General features: G+C 37.4%; 1 protein-coding gene across 4 annotated transcripts in view; it reads left to right on the plus strand.

The window, feature by feature from the left end:
* COL9A1 (collagen type IX alpha 1 chain) overlaps window positions 1-17,180 on the plus strand; it is a 175,929-nt gene extending 158,749 nt beyond the window's left edge. For all 4 annotated transcript variants that reach the window (XM_065543867.2, XM_065543869.2, XM_015449246.3 and 1 more), the window contains 3 exons: window positions 459-647; window positions 7,218-7,295; window positions 16,222-17,180. In XM_065543867.2, the coding sequence (XP_065399939.1) occupies window positions 459-647; window positions 7,218-7,295; window positions 16,222-16,406 (452 nt within the window). In that variant the 3' untranslated portion in view covers window positions 16,407-17,180. The remainder of the gene's footprint in view (window positions 1-458; window positions 648-7,217; window positions 7,296-16,221) is intronic.
* Window positions 17,181-22,033: the final 4,853 nt, after the last annotated feature.

Raw genomic sequence — 22,033 nt, forward strand, 5'->3', positions numbered from 1 at the left:
GGTGTCTGAATATTAGTTCTAGACGATGTCTTTGGCTTTTAAAAACTGTCTGGATATCTGCTTCCACCTATGTTAAGAAACTCATTTGTCTTCCCATCCTGGGTTTTCAGATACCCAGCTGGTATTCAGACGACATCCTTCCAGAACACCATTCACCCCAAAGCCTTAGTTGAAGATTTTTGTAAATCCCAGTCCCTGCTACCTCCATTCCTGCGCCCTGACTCTGTCTCAGAACAACAGGACCAAATATATCCAGGGAGAGCTGCATCAAACAGCACCAGCAAAGCTTCCTGGCAGAAAGCCCACAGAGAAATTATCCAACTTTATTCATGTCTTACCACCAGTTTTGAAGATCTGGTGACACATTTAGAAAAAAGTCATCTGGAATACTTCTCTTTTCATTAGAATAACTTTTATGTTTCTGACACTTCTGGGTTGTTTTGTTTATTCTCTTTCAGAGCATTTTGCTGAGATGGCTGCTAGTCTTAAGCGTCCAGACTCGGGTGCCTCTGGGCTCCCTGGAATGCCTGGTCCTCCTGGTCCCCCTGGCCCTCCTGGAGAGAATGGGTTCCCAGGCCAGATGGGAATGCGTGGCCTTCCGGGCATTAAAGGGCCCCCTGGTGCCCTTGGTTTGAGGGGACCTAAAGGTAAGTCATCTTGCCCACGTGGAACCAAAGAATACAACCTTTTTCAGATGTATAATCTGTATCAAGCTCAAGGAATTTATGTTTTACCAATTTCTGAATATCCAGTGAGATAAGATGTATTATTCTCTTTTACAACAGTGATGGTGAAGATTCAAAAACTGTTATATAATATTCCCTTGTCCCTGCTATACCACAACAGTAGACCAAATACTAGAATTAAAGTCCTGTGTCTTTTAGTACTGATCTTTTTCGATTACACTCTACCTCAATCATGGTTCAAAACAAAGATTATGGGATCTGGTAAATGATCATTCAGCTTTTTTTTTTTTTTTTTTTTTTAAGACCTTGAAGTCATTGTCGAGCTCCTCTAACATGGCAACCATGCTTAGGATGTTTGTATTTGTTATTTAAACTAACAAAATGTGTTAATAGGACATAAGAAAAACATGAATTGGAGCTTCCTCCTCTTTTAAAATATCACATTGGATATTTAGTTTTGATGGGATTTTTTTCAGCTCTGAAATACAATCTAATGTAATTTCTTCTTTAGTACGTAAGATAGTTTGTTCCTTCCATTTTTATTCAAAGCAAGTTAAGCCCTTGCATCCAGTATTTTGCAGAAGAACGGGGCTATGAGTGTGTTAGGTACTCAGCAGGACTGGTGGAAGAACTGGCTGCCTCATTTGGAGTCTGGTAGTTGAGGGGAGTAAGTACATCAGCTTGGAGTGTATATGCCCTAGATACTTTACAGAGAGGACTAAATAAAGTGAGTAGTTTCTATGTCATGATGAGTGACTGACATCTTTCTGGGGAACTTCAGAAAGACATGGCATCAGAAACAAGAGAGGGATTTTTGTTTTCTTTTTTAAGTACTGCAGTGCTCCAATTAGGGATAAATATTATGGTATGAATGGTCAGAGGGCAAGCAAGCCGCCTTTTTGGATCTATAAATGAATTGCTGATGCAGTTGGCTAACTAGACCTTCAGCTGGAACAATTTATTTAATTACATTTTTTTTTGGTGTGTTCAGAGCTTCATGTTAAAAAAAATGGGGTCTAACTGAGACCTCTTATAAGGCTGGCATGATTTCAAAGCTTTGGGAGGCTAGACAAAATCAAATAGAGTGCAGACTGAGGGTAGAGTTTTTCTTAAAGAGAACTGAGCACTTTCTTTGAAAGAGTCATGTACCTATTCATGTTTGTCCTGCTTTACTAGTTCAGGAGCTCATGCCTTAGGTGCTCTCTCTATGGTTAGTCTCAATTCACTCTGTGAATAATTTCTAAGAAACTCTACAGCCTTAGGTAGATTGTTGACTTCGTTGGATCTGTTGTGCTGAAGTGGCTGGATCATGATGACTCAGACTTTCCTGAGTTCACTTTAGGGTAGTGGTTCTGAAAGAGCTGTCCCCGGAGCAGCGGTGTCACCAGGGACCTTGTTAGGAAAGCAGATTCTCTGGTCCATGCTGGGTCCACTGAATCAGAAACTCTGGGCTTGAGGTCTAGCTGTCTAGTTTAACAGGCCCTCCTGGGGGTTCTGCGGCACCTGGTGTGGAGCAATTGCCCATTTTCCTACTGAAAGGGAATGCGTTATGGGGCCTACAGACATCACAGCCCTATTTTCTTTGGTTAACAGGAAGTCTCCTTGGGGCAGAGCTTAACTGTGTTTGAGCCAGTCACAGAACTCTTCTTTAAAAAATGAAAATGCCAATGTCACTTGCTAAGCTAAGACAGTCTAAAGCTGCCTTTGTCAGCCTTGCCTGCACACTGGAATTGCCTGAGGAGCTTAAAACCACTGATGTCTGGATCCCATTCCCAGAGATGCTGATTTTATTGGCCTGGGCATTGGGATTTGAAAATATTCTCCAGGTGATTTGACTGTGCAGCCAGGGTTGAGAACCACTGGAAACAATGGTGAATTGTTTGGGGAAGATTTAGCAACAGTGACTTGTGGCTAGGTTGGCTTGGGTTGGCTCTAGCAGATGAACCTCAGTTTGAAAGAAAGAAAAATAAATTTCTATATTTGGAACCTGGAAAATGTCTCTAGCACTAAGTTCATTCATCAAGCATAGCTTGATCATATGAGGTATTTCCCCTTAATTTTTCTTCAGTATTCATGACATAATCTATAACATGAAGTGATATAATTCTTTTCTCTTTTCCAAAGGATTTTTTTTCTCCATCCCTTTCTCGTTATCAGATTCCTTTAAAGCAGTGTCTTCTCTCAGTTTAACTTCGGAGAATTTGGGGTGGAGGTAGGGAGGGGTAATTAAATTTTTAAAATCAATTAACACTGTCATACTTTTGGAAATGTATGATTTTAGGCAGCTGGATTAGATTCTTCTTGTCCCACCACATACATTAACAGTAGTATTTATTAGAAAACATATAGCTTTGTAATATCCAAAGGGTAACAGCTGAAATTTCCCTGAGAATAAACATTCCACCATTTTGAAACTTAAATTTTCAGTCAGTTAGAGGAGAGATGTATTTCAGTATTGCTTGTTGGCTTTTTTCCCCATCCCTGGTAAAGAAGGGATGGTATGAATCTTGCTCTACCATCTAGCCACTTTGAGAGCCTTTTTCCAGAGAAACTGCTACATAAATAACAAACAAGTTTTATTATGAATGCTTGAACAGTTCAGCCTATGTCTTAGTCACTGTTTTTCTCCTAGAAAATACTCTGAAGAACACAGTAGAACATTTTCAATAGGAGCTAGTAGAAATATGCCTCAAATCATAGTCAAAGCTTAGGTTATGTCTATAATTTTTCTGTTTTTCACTGACATGCTTTATACAATACTATACAAAAATGTTAGGGCCCAGGCTCAAAACCTGAGAGATATCTAACTGGCCTTATGTTCACTTTGCTTGGTATTACATTGGTCTTTTGTGTCATAAATATTAGTTTAAAATATTCACAGTGTTGATTAATTTTAAGTCCCTTTGAGTAAGGCTGTATATTTTTAGATATTTTAGTGTGAATCAAACAGACACTGCAATATGTAAATGAAAGTCTGAGAAAACACACGTGTCATGATTATGACTAACACCTTTCTCAGTGATAATCTGTTTACATGGAGATAGAGCATCAATGATAGCTCGTGAATAAATGAAATAAATAGCAACTATAGAGCAATGAGAATTTCCACTCATTTATAATGAGCTGTTTTTCTGCTCAAGCTGTGTATTTTTCTCTGTACATTATCTAAAGCTTATTTTACAAGCTCTTTATGCATATTTTTTGACTGAGGAGGATAACACAGCTGAACCTTTAGTTCGCTGAGCTGGTTTTTGTACATCTCAAAAGAAGACATGACCAGGGTTTGAAGTAGTAGATTAACCTTGTCGATGGAACCAACCTGTATGCCGGGTTTGCTGTGGCGTGGCAGTTTGCCAAATGGGCTCTGTTTTGGAGCTCATCTTAAAACTTGTTTTTCTCTGACTGATAACCAAAGACATAATCACAAGAAAGACACTGGTCTTATTCCTTGAAGCAACATTAAAAGTTGGTGTGGCTTCATGCTAAAATGTACAAACAAGTTTAGCTTTTACTATCAGTGTAAAAGCCACACTTTAATTTATAATGTTCATCTCATGTCTTCAGAAAATGTGGCACATTTAGAGAGTCTGTTCTCATTTCCAGCCTCCAGAATTATAGTGATACGACACTCGAATTACCAAGTTAACAAGAATGCTTATGCCATTAGTTTATAAGATGTTAATTGTCATATCTTCCTAATATTCCATATTGATGATGAGTGTTAAAAAAAACTAGCTTATATAAATATGAGTTCAACCTGAGTTCAATCCTTCATAGTATTTATATAAATTTAAATTGTTTTGAAATGTGGTGAAATGTAGTTGATCATAAAAACATTCACGTAAAGACATTCACAGCTAAAATCAAAGTATGGTGACTAAATATTCACTTCAGAATTAGAGATCTTTGACTATCTGAGTGCAGACGGTTATACAGATATTTTTTCTATTTTTGTTGTGTACATGACTTTGTTTTTAAAATTAGAACAAATTTGACTTAATGTTGAGTGAGGCTAAGTTGATACAAATGTTTGGGAAAAAATGGTCTGGATAGAATTTATTGCAAGGTGCCATTGCATTTTCTAACAGCATAATAGAATAATGATATACTACTGTACTACCGGAATAATGGGATAATGCCTTCAGCAAAGAGCAGCAGACGCCATTTAGGACCAGTTAACTAAGGCAACAATGCATTTTGTTAATGAGCCAAGTTGCTGGGTTTGGTATCTTTAGGGGCTGGGATAATTAATGCGACTTTGTTCCGTCCCCGCTAAATCCCCAATTTCAATCAACTGTCTTGTAAATGTCTTGCAAATTCACATGGTTCATTGCAATCCAAAGTATGTTCCCCATAAACAATGAGTCAGTAGTGAAATGTAGACACTGTGACAACACACTTTATGTTTTTAAGATTGATTAATTTATATTTCATAATACTAAATTTATACAGTTCCAAAAATTAACAACGTGTAAAAAAAGTATTTAGTGAAGTTTCTCTCGCATCCCTGCCTCCTATCTGCCTAATTTCCTTTCTCCTTCCCACTAGGTAATCAATACTATTCTTTTCTTACATATCCTTATAAGCAATTCTATATAAGGATACATGAATATGTATTTTTTCTACATCCTTTTAAAAATGAATCATATTGTTCTTTAGCAAGTGTTCTGGAACTTGCCTTTTTCACTGAACAGTATGACATGGAGACCATTCCAAAGAGCTTCCTGGCTATTTCTTCACAGCTGCATAGTGTTCTGTTGTGTGGAAGTTCTGTAATGTATTTAACCTTTTCATGGACAGAGATCGTTTCCAACCTTCTGCTGTTATAGCAGGGCCACAGTGAACCCCATTGTAGGTATTTCATTTTTGTATAAAATAGCAGCATATACTCCGTCTCTATGTCTATGATAAATTCCTAGAAGTAGAACTGCTGGGTAAAAAATTTTGATAGCTATTGTCAAATTACCCTCCAATGGGATTGTCCAAATTTATACTCTTATCAGCAATTCATGACAGTGCATTTTCCACAGACTTGCTAGTATATGTTTAATTGAACTTTGGAATTTTTGCCGATCTTATAGGTTAAAATAGCATCCTTTTCTTTTTTTTTTTTTTTTTAACAATTTGCATTTATTTTGTTATGAGAGTGAAGTCAGGGAATTTTTCATATTTTTAAGAGCCATTTTTACTTCCTTTTAGTGACATGCCTGCTCATGTATTTTGGTTATTTATTTATTTTTTTTGCTGTTATGTTGTTGGCCTTTTTGTATTGATTTTAGGAACTTTACATATTTTGCATCTTAATAAAAAGGCCAATCTGAGGTCATAATTCTCCCTTGTTATCTTTTGATTCTTAACTTACACTTAAATACTTGATCCATTTGTATTTTATCCTGGAATAGGGTGTGAGGTATAGATCTAACTTTTCTTTACTCACTTCTTCCAATTCCATTTACTGAATTGTTCAACTTTTTCCCACTTTAAGACACCACCTTCATTATAAACCCAAATCCTGTATGTATTTGGGCCTACTTTTTGGGCTTTCTATTCTGTTTCACTGGTCTGTGTATTCAGAGACCAACACCACACATTTTAGTTGATTTAATATCTGGTCAAATTAATTCCCTTCATGTTGCTTTTCTTTATGGAGTTTTGTGGCTTACTCTGGCTTATGTGTTTTCTACATAAACTTTAGGATCTTCTTTTCTGATAAAAAATGGGTTTGTATTTTTAATAAGATCATGATGAAAATTCAGCTTGGGGAGAACTGGCAACATTTTATGATGATGTCATTTCTATTTAAGAATGATTTTCAAGTCTTCTGGTGTCCTTTAGAAATGTTAAACCTTTTGTCATGCTGGACTTGCCTATTTCTGATTAGTTTTATTCATCGTTGTTTAATATTTTAATTGTTATTATAAATGGTGTCTTTTTTACTATGTCTTATTACTGGTTGTGTTAATATATATAAAATTATAATTTCCATTTATTAATTTTGTACCCTGCTAGTTGACTGAATGCTACTGTTTGTAGTAGTTTTTGAGTTAACTTTCTAGAGTTTTAAGATATATATTCATATCTCCTGAAAATAGAGATAGTTTTAATTCCTCAAACCAAATGTTATATAATGGTGATAAAGTAGGTGTCTTTATATTGTTCTGATTGTAGTGGAACTAATTCTTGTGTTTTCCATTATGCATTATGCTAACTTTTGGGTTAAGATAGATTTATTTTTCATGTTTAGGAAGTGGCCATTGGTTCTTATTTTATTGAATGTTTTATCAAGAATGTGTGTTCAATTAAGTCAAATGTCATTCCAGTATCTGTGAATATAATAATTTGATTTTCCCCCCTTAGATCTATTAATAGGATGAACTTGATGTTTGCCTTGCTGCATACTCACTACAATCTAGTTTATGGCAGTTTCATGACCTTTTGGTTTCTGAATTTTAGATTTGCTTAAAGTTTAAAGATACGGAAGTTTATTTTTATAGATATGCAGAAAAATAACATTTCTTTAATGTAATGCAGGTGACTTGGGAGAAAAGGGGGAGCGTGGCCCTCCAGGAAGAGGTCCCAAAGGTTTGCCTGGAGCTGTAGGTCTCCCAGGTAAGTGTGCTGTATAGCTGAGAGGAGGAGGTAGCCAAATTGGTAGCAAGTCGACGGCCTGAATTGAATAAACTTTTAAAATAATTTTTATTTGATCACTTAAGCATATTAATTATTCAGAATGGCTAGCATAGATTTTTCAAGACCAGCTTTAGTAAAGAATGATCTATAAATCATATCTGTATTCTTTGTGAGAAAATAGATATCAGGACTTGAAATACTAATTTCCTTAAATGCTTCAAGAAAAATAGTGTCAAGGTCCAGGCACAATGCACTTGTTATAAAATTCTAAATACATTGGATCCTATCTATTTCTAAAGCAGGTGATAGTTTCCTTTTTTTTTTTTAATCTAAAATGCCAGAGCAGTAGGAAAATTAACCAGTTTTTAATCTCTTGCACAAAAAGTAACCGAAATTTTATTTTAAAAGCTCCCCTTACAAACACTCTCCAAAACCCCACATCCACAAAAAAAAAAAAGAAAGAAATAAAGAAAGAAAATACAAAACTGAACATTCCTACTCATAACCACTAAGAGCCACACGCAAGCCACACATCACAGCTGCGTCAACTGAGGTGACAGGGTAGCCCCTGTGTGAAGGGCCCAGAGTCTGTCACTGGGCCTTCTGTTCTCTTTATACACTGGCTACCCTGTCACCAGAGTCCAGGCTGGAACACACTCATCCCTTGAGAAATGACTTACAAGCCCAAGCACAGAGGCAGCATAGCAGGGCCAAAAGCCAGTTCAGTTTAAGGGCATGAATGATGCTCAACTTTCCAGCAAACGCTCTCTTATTGTGTCGAGGCAGTGGCTTAGGAAGGCCCCCAAAGCCCTAGGGCTCTGTTGCTGAGGAGAATTGAGATGATATTTGCTTCCACAATGGTTTGGGAAAACTTGGTTTAGGGAAGTTTAGGAAAAGAAATTACAATTTTCAAATTCTGCCAGAGGCTGATGTATTTAATCACAGCTATAATTGTAGCCAAAAACATCATTGCTTTCCAATTATCCATTTCATTGCTTCTGGGGATTGCGTTCTCATTAAAATATTTTTTTTTAAAAAACATGAATGTGTGGAGATAACTCAAACACTGCCTTTCTAAAACTGATTCATGGGCTCGTCAGAATGTTTTCACAAATTGATAAATTTTTATAATTGGAAATGGAAGATTTATGATTAGAAATGAAGGGAAAATCTGGCTTAAATGGGATTTAGAGAAGATTTTAATATGTGGTAAAAGCTTGGATTCATTGATTGGTGTTTAGAGGAGAGGAAAAGGAAATAGAATTTACTAAAGGTGTTTGTCTCTGTCACCAGTGGTAGGAATAGGAAGTTTTGAGGCTGATAACATATTATCATCACAATTTACTTAACTATCTATATATTTATGAGATAGCCTAATAACTTCTTTTCTCATTTTATTGACAAATCGCTTAACAGTTCTTGAACCAGTGACTTGCACTATTGGCAACATTTTCCTTTATTGAAAAAGTATTCTGGTTTCTAGGGATTCTTACTTTGAAAAAAATCTATTGGTAAGCCACATTTTCAATGTAAAGATGAGAAGATGGAGGAAGATCAGCTCCATGTGTGCTGTGTCCCAGACTGTCAGGAGCACATTATCTCCCACCTGCAGTAAACCATTTTCAGGAGCCGAGTTGATGGGGGCGCAAATGGGGTGCCCAGCCTGAGGGGCTTCCCTGATTGCTTTTTAGAACATCAGACCATCCACATGTAAGCAAATTGTGAGGTAGGACAAGATCATCATCTGCAGCCCTCCCTGGGATCACTTATAAACAAAATGATTAATTTCAGCTGATCTTGGATTTGATCTTAAATCTGAATTGTTAAAACATTTTGTGCACTCCCTTTTCCAGGGGACTCTTAATAACTGTCCTTTCTGTTTTCCTTTTCCTTTCTTCCTTTGGTCGGTCCTTGCCCCTCTTTTCCTAGGATCACCTCCAAAATCGTCGCCCTCCTCTGATCTCTCCCCATCAGCTCTGATTGTCTCTCATCCTTCTCACCTCCCAGCTTACTCTTCTTTCTTGATTTCCTTGTTATGGTTACTCATGTCTCAACCTCGGTAGCCTTCCTTTTTTAGACTTTTGCTACCTTTTAATTGAGAGGATATCTGACATTGTTTGGTGAAAAATCTGAGTTCCAGATTATTTTTCAGGAATATAGGCTAACTTTCAAAAGCACAGATGCCAGAGAAGAGGGGTCTGCTGCTGGGTCGTTTTCTGCGCTTTGGCGCAGTGTCCTCGTGTAGCTCGCAGGTGAAAGCACCAGCTGAGGGCTTGGGTTTCAAGGTCGGCCCATGTTCTCTTGTTGACACCGTGCGTATGCTCAAGTCAGTCAAGTTCCTGACAAGAGCTTTTTGGGTCATTCCTCCCTTAAAGCTAGTACCCGAAAGTGGGCTGTTTGAAGAGTGGCTTCTACAATTCAGACATCCCAGGTTCACATTTTGACTCTGCCACTAACTAACTTTATGACATTGGGCATGTTACTTAATTTCTCTGCACCTCAGTTCTCCCATTTGTAAAACAGTGATAACAAGGACACCTCTCTGATAGTGTATTTCTGAGAAATAAAGAAACTCAATCCATGTAAATTGCTTAAGACAGTTCCTGGCTACAGTAGGCGCTCAAGAAATGTTGGCTGTTGGTACTATTATTAATAAAGCAAGTCCACTTTTTGCTTTTTAAGGTGGATCAAGGAGAGCTGAGGGCAAAGCTGGGCCCCAGTTGAGCCCTTGCAGCTTTTTTCTCTTGCTCTTGATCAGCAGTAATATATTACTCTTCTCTAAATCAGCACCGCCCCGATGCCTCAGACTTTCTCTCCATGAAAGTCTACTTCAACTCCAAATCACAAATGCAAAGTACTGGGTAGCAGTACATCATTTCACTGGTTAATTGTCCACTGAGGCTAGACTGCTTTTTATTTCCTGGTAGAGCTTGAATGTGTCTAGGAATGTGATTTCTGATCTCTCACAAACATATTATTAATACGACTTTAAGGCCTGAGGGACCTTCAACCAGATTCTGTGCAGGGATTTGTCTGGAACCTTCTAGATAAATACACATCTTACCTAAAAGAAAGAGCCTAAAAAAAAAAAAAGAAAGAACCTGCAGAACAGCATATTCTGCAACCTTCTTTGTTGTTTCTATTGTTGGATTTGGGGCTCAAGTTCTCCTGAATAAAAAAAAGATAGTTGGATCATTCTTTGTGCTAAGGCATTTAACATATTTTTTTTACGATGTAACTAATATCATCATTTTCTATCAGTTGTTAGAGTTCCTGTATTCTTTCTGGACAGTTTTAATTCCCTGTCTCCCCTCTCCAATGCTCTATCTCTGTTTGTTCAGTGTTAAGTATTACATGCCCTGTAGAGACATAATGCTACATTGCTTGTTATGGAACACAGGTTATTATTATAACCATTACATTGATGATTATTTTGGCTACAGTGCTTTGTTGTTTAAAAAGTACACATACACAATCTAGTTTGTTTCTCACAGCCAGGAGTAGGCTGGGCAAATATTTAAGAAGTGCAGACACGGAGCCAGGCTGCCAGGGGCTTATGCACTATTCTTTTACCTCGAAGTGCTTCAGTTTACTCTTCTGTGAATGGAAATCATCATGCCTACCTTGTATTTAGAGCATATATGCACATGTTAATACATGTAAAGCTCTTGGAACATGTAAAGCCTGGCATATGGCAAACAGACACTCTGCAAATTTAACTATTATTATTGTTGCTTCCTTTTTCATAATATATTTGAGAAAATACAGACTCTTAAATTCATGTCCTGACAAAAGTCTCTCAGGTAATAACAAGACATATTCATGCTTCCTGAGTCTGTGTTCACAAAGTGGACAGAATGATTGGCTGTCTGTCCAATCATACGATTAGTTTTTCTTTGTAACCTAGACATGTGAATTGGGCATGTCCCATAACTGCTGGGTGTCTTGCTTCTTTCTCTGCCTCTCTTGCAGAGCTACGTGGATCACATTAGCAATCCCTGGAACTTTAGTCTCCCCCACCTTCAGTTTTGTGCCACAGGTCAGCCAGTGTTATTGCTTGGTTGGTTGTCTTATAGGTCTCTCTCTGTCTGCTGCCACCAAACTTGCCCATTTGGGACTAGTTCCTTGTCACTCTGAGGATTTTAAAGGAACATATTTATTAATAATTATGAGTCCTGATTTCCTCTTTGTGCACTCACTGGGGCAAAACATACATTAAATGACAAATCATTTGAATGTGAACACCAGGAAGGTGACTTGTGAGCTGAGATGCTTTTTGCCTCTTGGACATGGAAGTTATAGCTGGCTTTGTGCTGGGCTATACTAGATTGTAAGAATATTTGTTTTTCTTGTGCAAAATCTGCAGAAAGGTGAGCTTTGCTTGAGACTATTGAGTGGAAAAATACACACGCACACATTCAGTTCTGGGCTAAGTTTTTCAGTACCTAATTATTCAATTTCCATTGCTGCAGCTGTTTTATTTGGTTGCTGGGCCTTACATAAACCAATTTACAATTCCTTAAACATATACTGCTTTGTCAAATACCACAACATTAAGCTCAAGAAATATAAGAAAGTCCTGGTACATACAAAAAGTCTACATAACCAGTGGATTAATTATGAAATACCCTATTTAATATGAAAATTATTCTTTATTTTATTTTATTTTTTTACTGTATACACAGTCCCTTTTATTCCATAGCATGTATTAGGTAAGGGGCTGCCTCCAGAATGAGCCAGCCAGGATTGGCTTCCGACAGTGTAACTTGACTACCCTCTAGTGGTTTTATAGAGAATGATATAGATACTCATTTCTTAAATAAATAATAATAATTTTTTAAAAAACCATGAAATGTTTGGCAATAACATTTCTAAATATTTTATTTTAATTGACATATAATAGTTACACATATTTATGGGGTACATAGTGATGTTTCAATGGAAATATTATATAATGACCAGATTAGGGTAATTAGTCTATCCATCATCTCAAACATTTATCATTTCTTTGTATTGGGAACATTCAACATTTTTATAGGTCCTTGACATTTCAGAACACCATGTAATCATTAGGCAGTTAGTGTAAGTATCACACACATGAGGCAGGCAGAGCAGAATAACACTTTAGATCCACGCTTTCTCTTTCTAAAGAGTTACAAAGCAGTTGGTAGATACTCATTAATGCAGCTGCTGGACTAACCATTTATGCCCACTTTGTGAACAGTTATTATGAGTCAGCTTCACTTTTTGAGTGATGTGGACTGTGGACATAGTGTCACCCAACTGAGGCTCCCACATAGTTCAGAACATCCATGAGAGCAAAGGCCCTGGGTCAGGACTCTCCAGAGCCTGACAATCTGCTATGTTAAGGCTGTTTTATCTCTGGTATTTCTACAGGGCAAAACCTCAGAAAAATATCTTAGTTTCTTATGATCATTAGAGCTCTGCAAAAATCAATACTGCTCTTTGTTTTTGTGCCTCTGTCTACTTCCTGGTCAACTCAGGCCCAAGGAATTAAAAACAAACAAACACACACAAAACAATGACAACACACACACACACACCCTGCCACACACCTCCACACCCTTCCACAGAGTTAAAAAATCAATAGGTGGGAATATGCAGTTAGATTAGTGCAGTGGCTAAGGGTCTTCATTTCTAGCTATATGACTATGGACAATTATTTGATCTTCCTAACTCTCAGTTTATACATGAGAAAAATGGGCTCAGTAATGAGCATAGTGTATGGCACATGGAAACGAGAAAGCATTCTCATTACGCGTTGGTGATGATGATGATGACATCATCCAAAGCTCCAAAGTGGTAAATTGCTGCATTTGGCAAAGGCAGAATTGGATGAGATGCACGTTTCATAAAATAAATCAAGGGTAGACAGGATGGCTTCATCAACCCTTCCCTCAGAGGATAAGCAGAAATTTGGAATAAACTCAGCAAGGTAAAAAAGAAAAAGAAAAACTTCTCCTGGAGTGTGTTGATGGGGAACCAAATGTGAAAATCTAAAAAGCTATCCTTCTGCTTTTTAATATTGTTTGTGTATTAGAGAATGAATTCTCTTAAACTTAAGGTTTTTGGTTGGCTCTACAAATGTTGAAAAAAAATTGAATTGGTTGCTAACATTTAAACATTGGGAGATATTTATTTAAAAACTCAGCTTCCTGGCTTCTCTTGAAAATTATCAGAAGTTCTGGCAACACTGGCCTGTATTCCCCGATGGCAGCTGTTAGCTGGAGAAGAGCTGCTGCCTGCATCCACTTTCCAGCTCACCACAGGCCTCACTCCTCCCTTTGGTCTCCCCAACACTTATGTGGAGTATTAGTGGCCAAATTTCATTGCATTTGTCCTTTACGTTTCCATCTCATAAAAACAGCGGGGGAATTTCTTAATCCAGGCTCATTTCTTTATCACATCAGGGATCAGCAAACTTTATTTGTGAAGGATCAGATTATTTGGCTATGGGCACCATATTGCAGCTACTCAACTCTGCCCTGGTATGCCAAAGCAGCCACAGACAATATGTAAACAAATGGCCATGGTTGTGTTCTAATAAAACTATTTACAAAACCAGGATTTAGCTCATGAGCTGAAGTTTGCCCACCCCTGGTCTAAGTGACCATCCCAGCCGCTGTGCTCATTTGGTTTTCTACCTCTTCTCTGGGCATTTCCTTCTCCTAAACTTGATTTGATTTTAAGGCACACCTGGTGTGTCTCAGTGGGGACATTCCTACTGATAAGGTGCATGAAAATCAGATTTAGATCTGGCTCATCGTTTAAACCTTAAAAAAAACCAACTTCACCTTTAACTGCATCTGGTGTTAAGGATCTTAACAGGTGCTGCTGAAGGCATCGTTCTGCTACAGCTTTATCTACAGATGCTGGGGATTAGGGAGACGCTTTCTCAGGGGCCTCATCATTAAAAGAAAACACATAATGGTTTGCTTCATCCTAACTAGGTATAGTTGAATGAAAGTGTATGGGGTAAATTAGGGAAAATGACTTATATCTCTGTTTATCTATACCTTCGAGATGGATAATTATTCAAAGATAATTATTCCCCCTTAAAACTTATTAATATATTGCCCTATGACATTGCTTTGTGTGGATCGAAGTGTATGCAGCAGAGGAAGAATGAGATGTTACGTAAAACGAGATCTCTGACCTACCTTCTTTCTAAAAGTATGTGAGATATATGTAATAAGACCACTGAATAAGACCATATTACTATAGTAAGACCAACAAAAGACATGTAATAAGACTACTCAAATAGAAAAAGAAAAGTAAAAACCACAGAGAAAGAAGGAAAGTAACCAAATATAAGCAAATATGTAGTTGAACATGTGGATTTGGCTTCCAGCTTTTTGGCTGAAAGACCAAGTTAAGATGGCTGAGATGGAATGAGGATCCCTATATTATTTTGGCATACACAATTTGTTTTACACGATTTCTCATCACCACTTTTGCAATGATTGTGTGAAAGTGCTGCTGGTGCATTGGGGTAAACATTCAGCAGACATTCCTCTTTGTTATGGGGTGCTGTGCCTCAGAGAGTGTGCCCCATTGAGGGCAACGTACAACCCTTAAACACGACAAAAGGAAGACAAGCAAGAAATGTCCCCCAAAGAACCTGCTATGGCAAAGTTCATGTTGGGGTCACCCTTCATGAGAAAAATATGAAATTTTGTAGGGCACATGGCACAGCCTTCTAAAAGATATTAATCAATAATATCTCAATAATTATAATAATAGCTCCTATGTATCAGGTGCTTTCAATTGTAGAATTTAATTGTTATTATTGTTATTTTTATTTTTAAGATGAAGTCTTGTTCTGTTACCCAGGCTGGAGTGCAGTGGCGCGATCTCGGCTCACTGCAACCTCTGCCTCCCGGGTGCAAGTAATTCTCCTGCCTCAACCTCCCAAGTAGGTGGGACTACAGGCATACACCACCATGCCTGGCTAATTTTTTCATATTTTTAGTAGAGATGAGGTTTCACCATTTTGGCCAGGCTGGTCTCGAACTCCTGACCTCAGGTGATCCGCCCACCTTGGCCTCCCAAAGTGCTGGGATTACAGGCGTGAGCCACTGCACCTGGCCTGAATTTAATTATTAAGAAGACATTATAGCATCTTGTAGATGAAGAAACTGAAAGATTAGCGACTTGCTAATGTCACATTATTCATAAATGATAGGGCTAGAATGTAAAGCTATTTGTCTCTAAAACCTGTGTTTTTAACCACTAAACTATACTTCTCCCTGCCCAGATGTTGCTCAACTATTAGAAGTAAGGAATACTGCTACTTGCATTCAAAAGAAATACAATGTGAGCCACAAATGTGAGTTGCATGTATGATTTTAAATCAAGTGGCCACATGAAAAAGGTAAAAATAATCAGGTGACATTAGTTTTAACAATATAGTTTACTTAACCCACTGTGTGCAAAAGATCATTTCATCATGTAATAGGCACAAAACTTTTTAATGAACTATTTTACATTTTTATTCATATGAAGTCTTTAAAATCCAGGTGTGTTTGATACTTAGTTCATCTCCATTTGGCCTCATCACATTTCAGTGCTCAATAGACACCTGTGGCTGGAGGCTCATGGTGCACAGTGCCGCTCTATTGATGGAAATGTGGGTTGGAGACACTAAGGTCTCTTTCTACTTTTTATTTCCAAGAAAACCCAAGTCCAAGGAAGGGATCTTATCATCATCATCATCATCATCATCTTCATCACCAATCACCACCAGTCATCATCCATGGTTTCCAAAAGCGTTTGTTAAGCCCCTTATCTCAGCACTGCTGAGCTGTGAGGGTCCAGTGCCCTCTGCCAGTTTGCATCGATAAGGATTCTCCTGCTCACATGTGCAATCTTCTGTGTGTTTCAGGTGACCCAGGCCCTGCCAGCTATGGGAGAAATGGCCGAGACGGTGAACGAGGCCCCCCCGGGGTGGCAGGAATTCCTGGCGTGCCTGGACCCCCGGGACCTCCTGGGCTTCCCGGTTTCTGTGAGCCAGCCTCCTGCACCATGCAGGCTGGTCAGCGAGCATTTAGCAAAGGGCCTGACCCGTGAAAGGCTTAGTGCTGCATGACTCTCTGCATGAACCACGCCTGGTGAAGGAGCTTGGGGGAGAAACACCACCCAAAGCTGGGGCAAAGATGATTACCTTCAGCATGATTCCAATGTATTACCTTCAGCATGATTACGGAAGTCCTACTTGACAATCACATTTAGAAGAACGGTGCTATTCAGTAAGTTCTCTTTCCTTTCCCTTGGAGGGAAGACAGCAGAGTCATCAGTTAAAAAAAAAAAAAAGAAAGAAAACCAAACACCTCCCTTGAGTAAATTTATACTCCTGTTCCCAGGATCTTGAGCTTTAGTGTGCTATATCTATGTGTCTTATCGTGGGCCACTGTGCCAATAAACAAAAACAACTGTTTGGTTTACCTCAGTTGCAGTAGTTATTTTCATTTAGATGTTGTTCTCAGATTATTGTTTCAGTTATATAGAGGATTACTAGACTAGTTATGAAAAAAACCCCACTACATTCAATAGAATTGGTGCTTAAAATACCATCGATGTGCTGTCTCTGGAGTAAGAAAGGGCTACATCGCCCAAAATGATTTCCTTATGTCACGTATTGGTTTTCTTCTTCAGCCTGAACTTTTGTTGAACTGTATGTACTGTACCCCAAACCTGTTAATATTTTGACTGCTTCTATGTGAAAGCAAAGAAATAATTTTAATACTCTGGCATTCACAAATTTTATTGATGAGATTATTTATTTTAAAGGTTTGAGGTAACATCTCTGGTTGTACCAAAGAAGAAATAAATATGGTTTCTTAATCTCTTGCATGTTTTCTTATAAATAATCATGTTCAATGAAAAGAAGCTACTGAGCTTATTTAGATACATTAAACATTACTTAACTACTGGTTCTATAGGTGTATGTTTATAATATTAGTGTTTTTTCCACATAGAGTAATTAAAAAAGCTGTTCCACAGAGGGTGTTACCCTGTGAGAGATGTGTGTGTGTGTGTGTGTCTGTGTGTGTGTTTTAGTGTGTATGGGGAGAGCTTCATGGACCTTTTTGAAATGTTAATTCCCTAGAAAGATGTGCAGCTGCATATGCATCTATATTTGTGTATAGTAGTTCAGAGATTTCGTGGACTCTTTTCAGTCTAGCCTTGCTTTATTTCTAGGTTAAGAACCACTGCGTTCATTCCAATGGTTTGTTAGCTCCCTCCTACTCTGAACTTTATTGCAAACATGATTTATGTTTCACCATTTCTTGTAAATTTTACAAAGGTAGCTCAGCTAAAGCACTGTATTCTTAACAAGTATTTCCTGACCACTTAAGCACTTTATTATTATTTATGTAATCATATTGACTTGCTGTTTCATTAACATCTACTTAACTATCCAACAGACTTAATATATTCATTTTATATCACAGAGCCTACGAGTAACCTGTGCTGGGGCATAGAACAATAGCTTAACATAGTATCTTTAGTTTATGGAACTAAATTCTGTCAAGTCAAAGGAGAGTGAGCCCTAATATAATACTTATATTTTTTTCTCATGTGTATTTTATACATTTAAAAATTCTAGTCCTAGTTGTTTGGTTAAATCAATCATTATGTAATCTGTATTTGGATTTCTTTAAAACTGCTTACAGCATCTAGTTTTATGCTTCTAGCATGAATTTTGCTTAAGAAGATTCTTTGCCATATAGATCAGTGCTATTTACATAGACTGAAAGAATGTTCTTTCCCTTTTTTCGAACATTATTTTTGAAAATAAAGGTCTCTGTTATAGCTCCCTAAAACAATACAAAAAAAGGCAAACTTTTTCAGGAGCTGTGACACATAATGAAATAAATGCATAGAAATTATCCTTTCACCAAAGTGCTTTTATTTTAAATAGAGTGACATAATCAAATACAATAAAAGAAAAATTAGATAATCAAACGTTTCTAAGTTTTATAATATTCATAAGACAATTAAAAAAATAAAATGTCAAAGAACAGTTCACTCAGCTGTTCTACAAACCTGGTTATGTAAAGGTTGTACAACAAGCTCCACAGATACAGTCAGCAACATTGGAAACAACCACTTAGAAACAGATGATGCAAAACTACTACATTCCAAATGGCAGGAATGATTCGTTATAAATTTCAGTTAAGTGAAGTAGTTTACAGAAGCAGAAGATACTTGACTTAGAAATTGTAAGGAAAAGCCCCCAGCAAATTCTCTCCATGAAAGAGAGTTGATAAATGTTGAATCTGACCAAGTATGTCTCTCTAGCAAAATAGAAATCTCAAATCCTCTCTGAGATATTTTTGAAAGTTGGACAAAGTGGCAACTAGAGCATTCACTGAGAGAGGAGAGTGTAAATAAATAAAGTTGGTTCGAACCTGGCATGTTAATTAAGGGCAAATGATTACTGATTTATTTCTAGCCAGTGCTTCTATGGCAGTATGATATGATTTTCAACCCAAATATCTGACATGTTGGTTAAGAACTATGCAAATCACTTCCTAGGCTGATTGAGCACATAAAGTCACTGGCATGGTTTTGGGTAATTGGCTTCTGCACAGCAGAAGAGTTGAATGAGTAGTCATATCAGGATAGGTGACTGATTTGATTATTTAGATACTTTATATTTCAAGCTGACTGAACCAAGATTGTTGTTCTTAAACATCATTAGTAAAATCTGATTTGCCACCTGAAATAAGCTTAATATAAATTCTTGCTTTAGAAGATCACCTGTATTGTATTTTTCAAATTTTTTGGTGATTATAGTGTTTCTGAGATATAGTCTCTGAGTTTAAAAGTAAACCAAGGCCGGGCATGGTGGCTCACACCTGTAATCCCAACACTTTGAAAGGCCAAGGTGGGAGGATAGCTTGAACCCAGGAGTTCCAGACCAGCCTGGGCAAGATGGTGAGTCTCCTATCTCTACAAAAATAAAAACAAATTAAAACATTAGCCAGGCATGGTCGTGAGCGCCTGAAGTCCCAACTACTTGGGAGGCTGAGGTTGGAGGATCGCTTGAGACCAGGAGTTTGAAGCCATGGTTAGCTATGATCACGCCACTGCACTCTAGCCTGGGCGACAGAACAAGACCCTGTCTCTAAAAAAACTAAGTAAATCAACATAGGTGGAAAACCAATAGAAATACTGATTTCCAAATATCAAGAAAATTGCTTTAAAATATTTGCTGGTAGCCTGACAAAAGAAGTGAAAACTCAGTATTAAGGAAAAAATACTAGCAAACTTGCAATCTTGCTGTTTATAGAGGGGTGACTGACATAAATGATTTTAATTATCTTTTTTTAAAAAGAATACTTGTGTTCAATAAACATAGGTCAAGTCATTTTGTACAAAGTAAAATAAATACTTTTCAATTGTGCAGTCTTCTTTAGTGAGTTGTGATCCAGGGCATGACAGTATAAAGTACCTATGACTGAGGAACTATTAAATCAAAATGGGCTGACTGTAGTAATGCCTGTCTGTAAATACACATGCTTAAGTGCTCTTTGAATGATCAACGAGAGGAAGTGTTAACATATTTGATTGATCTGGCTATCAGGAAGAGGATGCTGCTAACTGAAAATTACTTTTAGTTTTAATAAATGGTAATTCATGCTAACTCTCTGCTTAACATGCCTTCACAAATTACTCTTGACTCCAAGTTATCAAAACATAGCTGGAGAGAGAACAAGTGAGGGAAACTGTCTCCAACAAACTACCTCTCTTTCTGAGATATATTTGAAATTCCATTTTGTCTCTAAGTTGAAAATATGTGTGTGAAAAGACAACAATATTCTTTAGAGCACCTAGTTAATTTATCCAAAGGGGGCCTGAAGATAGGAATAGTTAAGAACTATGTAAGTTATTACCCGGTATAAGTAAACATATAAATCCTCTGGCACGTTTTGATGTAATTAATTTCTGTTAAGAAAACCTGCTATGTATTTAACTACTTATTGCCTATTGCCTTATCACTCATGGTGTAAAAGCTTCTATGGATGAGAAAAGTTAATTGTGTTATTTCTTATCTCCCTCAGGGACCTCTATAGCAAAAAGTCTCATATGATTTTAGTGAGATGATCACTCTGGGGGTCAAAAGTCCCAAAGGACTGCCTGTTTTCTGGCTTTTGTTTCTGTTTATAATTCTCATCTGAAATAATTAGACTAGGGTTTTTATGAACTAGGCTTTTATAAACCCAGGGAGATGGGTGACAAACTTGATTATTTCAAGCTGAGCTTGAAAGCTTATTCATGTGACAAAGAAAACTGTAATGATGGTATAAACATGAACCCTGCAATAGACCAATTAAGGTTCCTTGGACACCTGTGGGGCTCATGGTTAGCCAAGAGTGTTTCTGGAGCATCCCCATGGTTGACACCAAACAGAACGGACTGAAGTGTGGAGCTTCAGCCATGGCAAGTGATGAAGAGTAGATGTGGCCTTAATAATTGCACCTTAGATTTCCTTGACATAGGGTCAGATCCTTTATTGCTGAGACAGGTGACAAGGCTCATTATGTATAATGAACACGTAGGAATCAAGGCCTCAAAGCATTACGCCCATGTGGGATTTTGAATAAAACTAGTGCCATTGCACTTAACATGAGTATATTCAATTAAACCTTAAAGAGTTTGATGAGGTAAGATAGAGAGCAAACAAAATGGGGGAAAACACACCCTAAATGTTATTTAAAAATAAATAGTTGTAAAATATGCCCAATACAACCTGAATTTAAAGACATTAATGCACTGAGAAACATTTATCCCCAAAATGTACTTTACCTAACACAATAAAATAAAAAGTTGTAAAATAGCCAGCATCTTTACTTACACCCAGAAGCTTAGTATGGTCACACAATACACACACTTCTGATGAACTTAAATCTTATTTACCCCCTCATTTAGTGAAGCCTCCCACTTTATTAGTATTCACTTTTGACAAATTCATGAAGCAAATAACTAACTCCTCCAGTTGTACCACATCACTCACTACTGGATCTGAACTTGCAGTTTTTTTTTCCACTTAGATTTTCTTAGACTTAGCTTTGGTCTTAAAGCTTGTCTTATCTTTCAGGCAAAGTTTTGCTGTGCTGGGTCTACTTGTCTGGATGAGTTTTCTCTGTGTTCACTTGGTTCTTCATCCAATTTAACCAAATTGATCAGTTACTCTAGCATGATTTTGTTGAGTAAAACGTTTGAATTTTATGTCCAGGTATGCCACACAATAAAAATGATGACACTCATTTGTCCTATTGCCTGAGACTTTTAGTAGTTGAACAAATTTAACATAATTAATGCTACCTTTACCAGCCAACTAATAAATCAACACTATTCAACGTTCTAAGACACTTTGAATTATGTAGGCATACAAGATACAAATTCAATTCTCTTCTGCATCTCTTCCTCTTCAAAGCCTGCATAATCTATGTGAGCAGAGATGGTACAAAAGGGGGATGGTACAAAAATGCGTCAACACTCAAATATTAAGAAATAACGCTGGGAAACCGTGACAGTAAACACTTGTGTGTCTTCAGAAGGTGGATACAGACAAATGTGAAAAATAACTTAAGAACAAAAGCAATGGACAAATCTGCAAAACTCTTCTGAGTATCCATTAAAACAACTTCAGCAAAACACTTAACTGAGAAATTCCCAATCCCAGT

This window comes from Macaca fascicularis, chromosome 4, assembly GCF_037993035.2.
Source record: "Macaca fascicularis isolate 582-1 chromosome 4, T2T-MFA8v1.1".
Lineage (NCBI taxonomy): Eukaryota > Metazoa > Chordata > Mammalia > Primates > Cercopithecidae > Macaca > Macaca fascicularis.